The 11,667-nt window shown below is 44.4% G+C and overlaps 1 protein-coding gene across 1 annotated transcript in view; it reads right to left on the bottom strand.

Annotated features, from left to right (window-relative positions):
- Positions 1-1,426: 1,426 nt before the first annotated feature.
- Positions 1,427-11,667, bottom strand: part of LOC121186420 (transcription factor HIVEP3) — a 37,644-nt gene continuing 27,403 nt past the window's right edge. The window contains exons 3-9 of the mRNA XM_041045146.1: positions 11,142-11,434; positions 8,938-10,965; positions 8,168-8,313; positions 4,738-4,913; positions 4,449-4,550; positions 3,023-3,669; positions 1,427-2,695 (exon numbers count right to left, since the gene is read on the bottom strand). Of these exons, the coding sequence (XP_040901080.1) occupies positions 2,036-2,695; positions 3,023-3,669; positions 4,449-4,550; positions 4,738-4,913; positions 8,168-8,313; positions 8,938-10,965; positions 11,142-11,434 (4,052 nt within the window). The 3' untranslated portion in view covers positions 1,427-2,035. The remainder of the gene's footprint in view (positions 2,696-3,022; positions 3,670-4,448; positions 4,551-4,737; positions 4,914-8,167; positions 8,314-8,937; positions 10,966-11,141; positions 11,435-11,667) is intronic.

Genomic DNA, 11,667 nt, shown 5'->3' with positions numbered 1-11,667 from the left:
ATGGGAGTGATTTACTTTATGTGAACATTGTTTTATTTGTTGATATTGTTTTATACTCCTTGATACACATCAAGAGCTGCATGTGCCAGCATGACTGGAGACTATTCTTGCCAAGAAAACGACACTTGTAAGTGATCAACATGTGAGAAATGAATGTGGGTGTATGCCTTTGGAAGTGATAGATGTATGTACATAATAAAAATGGGTGTTTTCAGGAAGCTGTGTTATAAAATGAATTCACAGTTGACCCACATGGCCAAGCATAGTTCCTGGAAATTATTGACATGTCACTTTAGTTCGTGTTGGTTCAGAGATGATAAGGTGAATGTCTTAAAAGGTGTGTGTCTTCTGTTGACTCCAATCAAAACTAAAACCAAAGAAATCCCTGTTGTCCTGACACCTATCACCCCCTAGGTCTTATGTCTCAACTGTAGTAATTATGATAGAAGGAAAATAGAAACATCATGTGACGTTGTTATACAGGAACAATGTCCACAAAGGGAGGAGGAGGAGGTTGGGGTGGATGGATGGATCGACAAAAAGCATTGAACAAGATGGGAGATCACTGTTAGCAGGGAGACAGAGAAAGGGAGAGAGAGAGGCCCACAGTCTGGACACTCAATTTTTAGTTGCCTGAGGGAACAAATAAACCGAAGGTTGGATTGATAGTGGTTTAAGTTTACAGTAATCTTGTTGGCATATGTTTACTGACAGGTGACAAATTAAAGGAAAAAGTGGAATAAATAAGGAATGCAAATGTTTCCATACACGGTAGGAGGGGTCAGAGCATAATTTGGTGAGAAGTGAATCATATGTTATGGCTGTGAGACTCACACGGGAGATTTTGTACCTTCACTTTCAACATTGCTCTCCACCGCCATCTAAAGGCAAATTGGGGGAATACCTATGTATATGTATCTATATATCTATGTGGAACAATTTGTCCTGAACCTCCCCCCACACCGTAAGGGAACTGTGGTTTCAAACTGTGGGGCTATGACAAAAGGAAAGAAAGGCACAACCTGAAGGAAGTCTGGTGCATTTTTTATTTCTTCAGTGACTAGAAATTTTGCTGTGTGTGAAATCTGCAGGGCACTTGATCCTCCGGTACCGGCCACACTCAATCCCTCCTCTTCTTTGTCACCAATTCAAGTCACAAGAACATCATGAAAAAGACACACAGATATAAAACAAAACATTTTTTCCAATAACAAAAGGTTAAAAAAAAGAAAAAAAAAAGAAAAAAACAACAACTTTGAAACAATGATCATTGTCATCAAATAACAATAAATAAGGAGCACTCTTCCCTGTACAGAGATATAATTCTAATCTAAAATCTTTTGTAATAAAAAATAGATCATCAGTGCATTTCCATTTCCATGTTTCTGCTGCTCCTTCAATATTTCCACGAAGCGACTCTCGGTTACCCTGGCATTAAAGCAATGGCCTTTAGAACAGAAACAATCAAAACACCAAATATTAACCCTCTTGAACAACACAAAAAAGCAGATATAAAATTTCACAGCCTTCTCTTTGTCTGTCTGTACTGCACATCTCAAAAAGCAAACCTGGACAGAAAAGGCACAAATAACTATAGTTTGAGTAACACTGGACAAAATCTGGACAAACAAAAATGGAATTATTTTCATTAAAGATTTTGGTCATTTACAAATTTATTTATATTCCTTTTACATATATTTAAACAGACATTAAGATTACCAGTATCAATAGAGATACAGGAGGGATATATATGTATGTATATATATGAATGTGTGTGTATATATATATATCTATATAGATATACATATATACACACACACAATTTATATATATTTAGATATATAGATTTACAGAAACATTATTTTCACAAAGGAAAAAGTGCATTTTTATAACAAACCTGAATGTTGCCAAGGAACAAACATTTAAGTTAACAATAGTATTGAAAACTGTATAAAAACAAAGCAATAAAAAACAAGACTAGTGTAGCGACCGATAAAGCAAAATGGATGCATGGTGCATCAAGGTGTAGACACTGTTAAGTGCTCTGGTCTGTTCTGGCTGAGTCTCCTTTAGCTCCTCCCTCCACCAGATCACTACCAGATGGTGGCTCCTCCCCCTCTGGCTGCTGTCCAATGACACGCGAGGCTACGGGTGCTGCTTGACTGAGGGGTGCTCTCGAACGACTGTCTCTGACGCAGCGTTTGGTGGTCTCAGCAGCAGACCTGCGGGTGTGGGCGGAGCTATGTGAGCTGCCATATTGCTTTGAGTCTGTGGTCTCCAACTCCGGTTTGGAACATGTTAGTGCCGTGCTAAGACCGCATCGCCCTGACTGGCTGGTTCCTGCTGCCTGGTGCTCTGACCAGTGGTCTCCAGGAGTCCTAAGCCCTTGAGTTCTGGGGGTCCCGCCCCAGTATGATTCAAACCTGGCCAGTGACGGCCCTTCCATGGGGGGAGACGTTGGGGACGAAGGGGTGGTAGGGTGGGACCTGGGTCTGGCCTGTACCATTTGGATTCCTCCAATGGGGATCATCAGATAGGGGACCTTGGCTTGTTGGGAGTGCATGGGAAGATGGCTGAAGATGTTGTCTGCTGCTTGGTGGCTGGGATAGCCCTCACATGTAGAAAGACGAAAAGCAGGTGGAAACAAGCTGGCTTCTGGCAATGATGGCCCTTCACTTGCTGTACCACCTTTCTCCTGTAGGGGGAGCAAAGACTTCACATTACATTTTATGGACTTTGTGTAATGGCTCTACCATTACACAAGGTACTGTACACTGAAGTCTTCCTTGGGAGAAAGTGCAGAGGAAATACATTGTGGTTCCTGTCTCAATTAAAATTTCTGGGCACAGATCTATGCAGACCTCCAATATATATATATATATATATATATATATATATATATATATATATATATATATATATATATATATATATATATATATATATATATATATATATATATTATATATTATATATATATTATATATATAATAATAATTAAAAAAAAAAAAAAAAGACTCACCGGTTTGACATGACTACCCTTTGTACTGGGACTCTCCCAAGGCAGGTATCCAGCAGTTCTGTGCTGTAACCCGAGTGGCAAGGGAGGGGTCCGAGCTTGTGATGACCGGTAGCAGCTGGGTGAAATGGGACGAAGAGGAGAAAGGGGTCTGATGGGAGATGGTCCTCTTTCAGGGGAGGGTGAGACATGTCGGCTGGGCGAGGATAGCTCGGTCCTGGGGGAAAGGCTGTGGATGGGCGAGGACAGCTCCAGACGGGGAGAGAGGCTGCGGCTGGGGGAGCAGCTCTCACTGCTGGGGGAGAAGGCTCTCGGTGACGCCTTCCAGCCCCGCCGGGAGAACAGTGCTCTCCTGCTGCCTGGAGAGGCGGCTCGTCTGCCAGGCCAAACTCCCCGTGGGGAGGACTCCTGACTGGGGCCTGGGGTGTGCTCAGGGTCAGGGGTGCCCTGCTGAGAGTGCCTACTGCAGCTGGAACGTCCTCCTGTTGACAGGTGGGTGTCTGATGAACATGAGGAGGGTGGGTCGTCATGGGATGCAGACTCCTCTTCCTCATCGTCATCGTCGTCATCATCGTCCTCAGACTCCTCCACGTCAGAAAACTGATGTTCCTCCTGTTCCTCTGAGCCACACACACGTTCATCACTTCCTGCTGTTAGTGCACAGACAAACATACACATCCTTTATATCTGTTGATATCCATATTGTGAACTTCAACAACCCCTGCACTGAATGTACAAAGTCATGACAAAAATTCTCAAAGAGATGAAAACCCATTAACAGAACAACTTTCAGGAACAAGCACAAAGAGTTAGGACAGAATACTGTATCTTTCTGACAAACCTCACCCACCACCCATCAAACCAATGTTATAAATAGACTGCGGATGAAAAAAAAAAACGGAATTTAATTGAATAGCACCATGCCTCTATTCACAAACCATCTCAACAGCCTTGTGAATGGAAAGACGGTTTAAATGGCACGTCCTTGGCTGTGATAAGCGTAGTCTGTAAGCAAGAAAGAGATGGCGAGGGGAGGGGTAGTAGAGGAAGGTTAGGGAGGAGATTGTGAGGTGGCTGGCTTTGAGGCTCTTTTGTGGCTTTGACGGGGGCTGGGGAGGGGGAGTCAGACGTAAGTCTTGGGATGCGTACTGTCATACGCCAGCAACATATCCTTGAGAACAAGGTATACTTGCCAGACTGCTGGAACTACTGTGGCATGCTCTGTGTTCTTCATTTATTTATCTTTTACTTTTTCATACTATTTCTTATGCAAGGCCAAAGGGAGGAGAATAGAACATGGTGTTGCATAAGCTGTCAGTGCTGAGCAACTACAATTCTTCATAGGCAGAAGTTCATCCAGCTGTGTACCAATATTTCTCTGCAGTGGTAAGGAAATATGTGAGATGCCTCCCCATTCCCTCTTAAGTACCTGTTTCCTCGCTCTCTGGCTCGTCCAGTGATGACTCAGATACTCCCATTGCCTGGCATTTTTTCCCATGAGCCTTTGACTTCATGTGTTTAGTAAGGTTTCCTAGGAAGGAACAAGAAAAGCACATTAAAATTGCCCTCAACTTACACAGGGCAAGGAAATTAGGATTTATTTATTTATTTTATTTTATTTTTATGTGATCACTGGGCATAAAGTAGATGGCTATAATATGATGGTACAAATAGAAATATGGTTCATGTTTTAAGTAACCTGTAAACTGTCCCTTTACCTTTGGTTTTGAAGGCAAAGTTGCAGTGTTTGCAAATGTACGGACGGACATCAGTGTGCGTTCGGATGTGCTTTTTCAGCATGCTGGGCTTCTTACAGCGGATGCCACATTCTCCACATATGTACTTTCCCCTACCGCGACCTCGCACATAAACATACTCTTCATTGGACTTATACCTAAGAGAGAGGAGAAAGAAACAGAAAAAGAGGTTTGGTTGCCACAAAAATCACAATTTAGGATTATTTTCCTATAGACCACTGATTATATTGTGTGGTAGAATTTAGGAGCTGAATGCACAAATGAAATGGTTCTTGGTCTCCACAAACAAAAATATGAGCCTCTTAAGCTGCTACAGACTCCACTGTGTTTACCTGCAAGATGCAGACTTTTACTGTCTGCTGTTTGGGTGGGTAGCATACAGTGGTTTCTCAGAGTTTTTTCGCTGAAAACAACTACACACAGCTGGTGGAAACTGGTGGTTGATGACAGTGGAAATTGGGCCGTGAAGAACCACAACAATGCGGTAAAAGACGAGGAGCTGAGGGGAACTGCAGGGCTGTGTGACAAATCTCCGCGGCTTCGTCACTACAAGTGACCCTCCTCACATTACACGGTCATTTGACCTATTGTTCCTATAAAAAATATTGATTTGTGCAGCCTGATTTGTGAATGTGGGTTTGTGTGTAGAACAAATATATGCACACTCATGCACCCGGAACACACACACACACACACACGAAACTGGGAAACAAGGCCTTCTTTATGGAGGCGGGCTGGGGAAGCCCCACCAAAACCCCAGCAGCACTGAGTCCCTGGGCTGTTCCTTCCACTACACCCTGGGCACACAGAGAATACCAGCTATTCTGCTGTGATCGGGCGGCCCTGCCAACAACAGCAGCAGCTAAAGAGGGGGAAGGGAAGCCTGGCTATGGCCAACAACCTAAAATAGATACTATATATAAAAATCAAGCAACACATTTAGTTCTAGTCTATAAAAACACTGTTTATACACAATCTTGATGTTTACCAAAAGGCTATTTGTGGACACAGTGGACCACAGACGTTTTATATCTGAATGAACTGTCCTCTATGAAAAACTCCCATCTGCTCTCACTACTCATGAAGAGATGTACAAGCCATTCTGATTTGTAAATATCCAATGTGTGCCGACTGTGTTTAATTACAGGATATACACCACATCTACAAGAACCCAGGCTGTGAATGCTCCCTGTTGTATAACAGAACCATCATCAGCAAATCATAACAAATTGTTACACAACTGTAAAATAGTCTCAACAGTGGCATTATGTTGTATTCATTCAGGGGCAGGCTACTGTTTACTGGCATGTATTTCTTGCTACTGCTAAAAATATCCACCCACATCTCAGGAAAAACAAGGCAGAAGTTGCACTTCACACATCGAGCACTAAATCAGCAGCACGTCTCTCAGTAAACTCAACCGTCAGCTTGTCCCTGCTTGTACTGTAGCTTCACGGCGGCTATGGCAGACTGCTGGAGAGAACAGGGCTACCACTTCCAACTAGACGGCGATTGTTTGATAAGGCCATTGAATTTCAAAGCGGCAACAGCTGAATAACAGCAAAAGACAATACTGCTAGTACCCAGAGATACTTGAGTCACAATTTAATCTGGACACAAAGGAGTTTGACGTAACTAATCTTTTTGACACACGCTGTAAACTCTGCTCACAGGATGACAATGCCCCGTTTCACCAGTGTGGTTTAAGTGTTATGACAAATCGGCAGCGCTGACCACTTCCACCAGGGAAATCAATCCACATGTTTTAACAGAATCCAGAAGGAGACAGTTCAGCTTGTGGTCTCTAAAGGAGATTAAAGCTCTTGTTGCACGGACTTTTGCTGCCACCAAGAAGGAACAGCTACACTTGCTTAATTGCTGAGACGTGTTATTGAGAAAAAAGGCTGCCTTGATCCCATATCTGTTTCTTTAGCTGTGTGATACTAATAAACTCTAAAGACCTCTTCACCCCTCTTTCTTAGGGATCTCCGAAATTGGATCAGGATGAAATTGTGCAAGTCACTGGAACAGAAACAAAGCAGCACAATGCATATTCATAAAAAAAAAGTGTTGCATGTTCTCCAGAATAAAATGAGTGGCACAGAGTTATGATTTCAAAGTGTTGACAAAAAGGAGACAGGGATAATGAGTCCTAACAGAGTCAGGGTGCAAAGAACTGAGCTGTGCTATAGAGTGAGTAGCTGTGCTTATTTGCATGCATGGAGAAAATACAGCAGGACATCAAGGGGCACAGGTACACAGAGAGAGGATGCAGGGGAGGTTGAGAGGGAATGAAGAGAAAATAATACACGGATAAGTAAAACTGGAAGAGCTGCCAGAGTGAAACAGGCAGAGCGAATAGAGGGAGAAGGGAGAAAGCTGTGGGCTGTGATGAAAATGTGTGTAATGTGTGCCTGCAAATGATAAAGACTGGTAATTAGTGCCTTATCTACTGTTAAGCAGACAACTCAATCACACTCAATCTGTGTGCACATAAACACAGAACACAGGCCTTAATGTGCAAATGCTGACAAACACATACATACATACCAGCAAAACTTCCTCTAAAAATCTCTAGTATCACCTCCCTAACAACCTTATAAAATATATTCCATGGCCATCAAAAGGAAAACCAGTCTGTTTGTCTTATTAATTGGGCACATTTTACTTCTTTCCACTATGCTACCATTTTCTTCCTCTCCTTTTTATTCTTAACTGTTTCTACTGTTTCTTGAGTAGGAACAGATCTACCCAGAATCAGCTGCTGGGGAATCTGTCAGCTCTAAACACAGTAAACCTGGGGAAGAAGACGGGTAGCACTGGAAAAGATCACTCAGACGTTTATGCAAAGCACAAATACGTGTACAAATGTGTACAGGTTTGAGGACAAACACACAAGCACACAGCTGCACGCAAACATGACAGTCATGACTAAGATTCTGATTGCTTGCACACTGCTCCATACTGTGTCTCTGTGTCTTCTCAGTAACTTATGTAACTGTAAAAACAGGTATCAATAAGAGCCTCACAAAGTGAAACTGGAGACAACCTTTTCCCCTTCACACACATACACGCAAACATGCACACACACTTCTATCTCTCCAAATTAGCACTTCTAAAACAGAGACTCAGATTCATGCCAACAGTAAGAGGAAAAAGCTTGGCTGCAGGTACAAATGAAGTCCCTTTGGGCTCCACTGCCTCCCATCTGCTACTGCAATTCTCTGTGCACTCCTGTCAGCTCTCCATAGTCCCTGTTATTGCTGTCATCAAGCATTGGTTTGTGACAGGAAAAAAATCAGATTACATGTGTAATGAGGCGCAGCCATTGTTCCCAAATATTGAATTTTGAATTAAAAGATGCGCATTTTAACAGTGTCACTCTTCTTACCCGCCTTCAAAGATGCGAACACGAGAGGGCTCGCCCTGTTTGGAGGTGGAGGGTCCTTCCTCCTCTCTCATCTCTTTGTTCTCCTCCTTCTCGTGCTGCTGCTGATCCTTTACTTCAGTGAGGATGCTGGGTGGGGTGGCATGTACCTACACTCAAAACAGACACACAACAATTCAAAAACAATTTAAAATAAAATCTTAACTGTTTTTCTGTTAAAAGAGTACTCCACCGATTACGCAGTGAGCTCCTATAACATTGTTATAGGAAAAAAAATCAAAATTGATGCAGAGGAGCCAGAGAAATTGTCATTATTGTTACCCACAACGAAACTTGGCCTCCAACAGAGGCCTCCATCTTGGTCAGAGATTTGGGAGTATTATGATAGTGGGGGGGGGGGGGGGCCTCAAGCAGAGAGGAGGAGTGGGCTACAGAGTTTTGGTAAACTCACATTTTTTTTCATTTTCAAACTTGTAGTTTTGAGCCCAAACGCTGCCTCATACTAGGACAGTTTATCAGATTTTGTGCAGCTCCCTCTGGAACATTATCCACATATCCAGTAGTATTCCCCAAGTCCTGTAAACAGTGTAAAATAGGTGGAGTCCCCCTTTAAGTACATTAATCTGGTTATATGCAAAACCCACATATATTAGTTTAAAAAAGATAATAGTGTAATATTCAAGAGAGGTTTAGTGTCTCTTTTATCTTTATCTTTATCTCTTAATCTACATAAACTTATCAATTTAGCGAGGGTGTATGGTGGTTATGTTTACCTCTGACACACGTGGGGTCCTGCTGGTGGCAGGTTCCAATTTGCTTTTGGCCGTGGCTGGGGCTGTGGCCATGGTGTACGTCTCTGTGCTGTGCTTTTGTTTGGAGCACAGTAGAGACAAGACCACTTTAGTGCTGAGGCCAGGCAAGTTGGGGTTGTGAGCACTGATGCTCCAGGTAGAATAAACTGAGGTGCGGGGCTCCCTCTGGGCAGATGGGTTGGGTTTGACATAGTTCAGGTAGCACCAGTTGACTGAGGTGGAGGTGTGGAGGCTGGGGTATGTAGGGGTGCTTGGTCTCTCAACCCTCTCCTCCACAACTGGCACCTCTTCCTTTTTTTGACTTGTCTTCTCAGCCGACTCCTCCTCCTCCTCCTTTTCCTCCCTGCAATGTGTCCTTCGTACTTGCTCCTGCTCCCGCTCCACTTTTACCGTTGTCACCTCTACCCTCTCTGCCCGCTTCTTCTCTCCCTCTTCCAGTTTTCTCCCCATGGCTTTACTTTCCTCTTCCTCTCTTTCTTTCTGCTCTGCATCCTCCTCTCTTGCCTTGCGTTGCTCCCCCTCCTCTTCCTCTTTTACCCTTTTCTGGTGACGCTGAGCCTCTGTGCTGAGTTCCAAACTGGCTGCAGGAGACAGCATCCGTTTACTTCCTCCAGCCCCCAGTGAACCATATCCCTCCCCAGATCCTGAGGCCAGCTCGGCAGGCAGAGACAAGGGAAGAACGATGTCTGGAGAAGGGACCTTCAAATAGGACCTTTGCAGCTTTTCCCGCTCCACTTGGCCCATGATGACCATAGCTGTGCAAGAAATGGGTTCCTGTGAGCGGGTGGAGGCCAGGATCTGGGACAGCGTGGTATACATAGCACTGGCATAGGTAGGAATATGTGTCTGGAGGCGCACTGGCACCACGAGGGACACTACTGGTGTAAGCTGTGCCAAGCATGTGGCGATGACCGGCCGTGGGTGGTGGTAGGAGATTGTTACAAAGGACTGGTGGGTAAGGTCAGAAGATATGGAAGAGATGGAAGGTCTGCTCTCTGTTGTGGGAGGGGAGGGAACATGTGTGGTAAGTCTTGGAGGAGCAGGCAAGTACAGAGCCTGACTAGCTCTAGTCCTGGAAGAGAACTGGAGAGGAACTATAGTTGGAAGCTGATGGAGTGGTATACCCAACTGTTCTCCCATGTGGATCTGTGCTGGGTGTATTTGTATTTGTGGAGGTCTTGACTGTGAATGTAAAAAAGCTCTGTGGATGATCTGGGTTGACAGTACGTCAGAGATGGTTGTGGTGGCAGGGAGTAGCTGGGCTAGTGATCCTGGGGGGAATGCTTGCTGGCCTCTGGGCTGCAAAGGGAGCACATCCTGAGGGGGCAGGAAGATCTGTGGCTGGAACACCTGCAAGGCTTTCCCAGTGTCTTCCAAGCAGAGGCGGGAGCTTGCCTCGGTTGAATAGAGAGGAGGAAGGATGGAACGGGAAGGCCCGGGCTTAGGACTCTCTGATTTGGACAACTGACTCATGCTGGACCCCTCCTCCTGTTCAGGCTCCCCCAAGGTGGCATGCTTCACAAGGAGACATTTTCTTCTTTCTTTCCAGGAGGACGTAGACTGCTGAGGGGACAAGGATCCATAGTCAAAGGACTTGCTTCTGGTCTCTGAGATCTGCTCTGTTTGCTGTGGGCTGGCTGGGGCCTGTTCTGAGGCTGAGCGCCTCATCTCCTTGTGACTTTGGTGGTATTGGTGGGAAGCGGGTGGCACCATCAACATCTGGGAGCTTTGGCTACTGACAGCCCAGACAGCAGGCTCTGATCTTGCTGTGTCCTCAAAAGAAGCAGAAAGGCTTGAGGAGTGGGAGATGTTGCTTTCTTGACTGGGGCTGCGAGACAGAGACGCAGACTCAAAGCTAGACTCCCCAGAGGACTGGGCTGCTTCTGCCAGGCGGAGTCTCTTCTTCTTTGGTGGCAGCTTCTCTGCAGGGAGCTGGGCCAGAGTCTGGCTACGCTGAGGCCACTGGAACTCCTCCACTCTCTCTGCCTCCTAGAATAGATAAATAGTTTACCAACTGATCCTGTATAAATCCTGTATAAACATCCTGTGTAAAATGAAGGGACACTGACTTCTCACCTGCTCAAAAATTTTCTAAGGATATGAAAGTAAAAAAAAAAAAAAAAAAAGAATTTAAGTCAAAAGGGACACCACCTTTAAATCAGTACCTTGGATGAGGATGCTGTCACTGGCGGTGACACAGATGGCATGTCAGCATCAGGCTCCACAGTAACAAGGATCTCTGGCACTTGGATGTTTGGCTGGCGGATGAGGCGAGATGTAGAGGGTGATGGTTTTGGCTCGGCTTGTTGTGTTTGCTGAATCTCTCTGAGGTCTGGTTCCTGACTTTCCATGGATATACTCTCCTGCTTCTCAAAAGAGCTTGTGTGTTGGATGACAGACACACCCTTCCTGTCCTGCTGCTGCTGCTGTTGTTTTGGCTCAGTCTGTAAAGAAACACCTAGAAACATACAACACAAACAACAAACTGATCATTATATTATTTTGGTACACTGCTTTTGAATGATGACATTTAGTTGTTTGTGGATTTCATTCCCTAATCTGTTGTGTAGTGTCATTTAACACAGTATGTTTTTCTTTTCTGTTTTCTTTGCTCAACATCAACGATGCACATGTTGAATTGTGGTGTATTTCCTTTTTTTAGTTATTCGGGTTTCTCGGGTGTTAAAAGAG

The sequence above is a fragment of the Toxotes jaculatrix genome, chromosome 8, assembly GCF_017976425.1.
Source record: "Toxotes jaculatrix isolate fToxJac2 chromosome 8, fToxJac2.pri, whole genome shotgun sequence".
Lineage (NCBI taxonomy): Eukaryota > Metazoa > Chordata > Actinopteri > Toxotidae > Toxotes > Toxotes jaculatrix.
The sequence above is the reverse complement of the archived record's forward strand: the minus strand, read 5'-3'. Positions and strand labels throughout refer to the sequence as shown.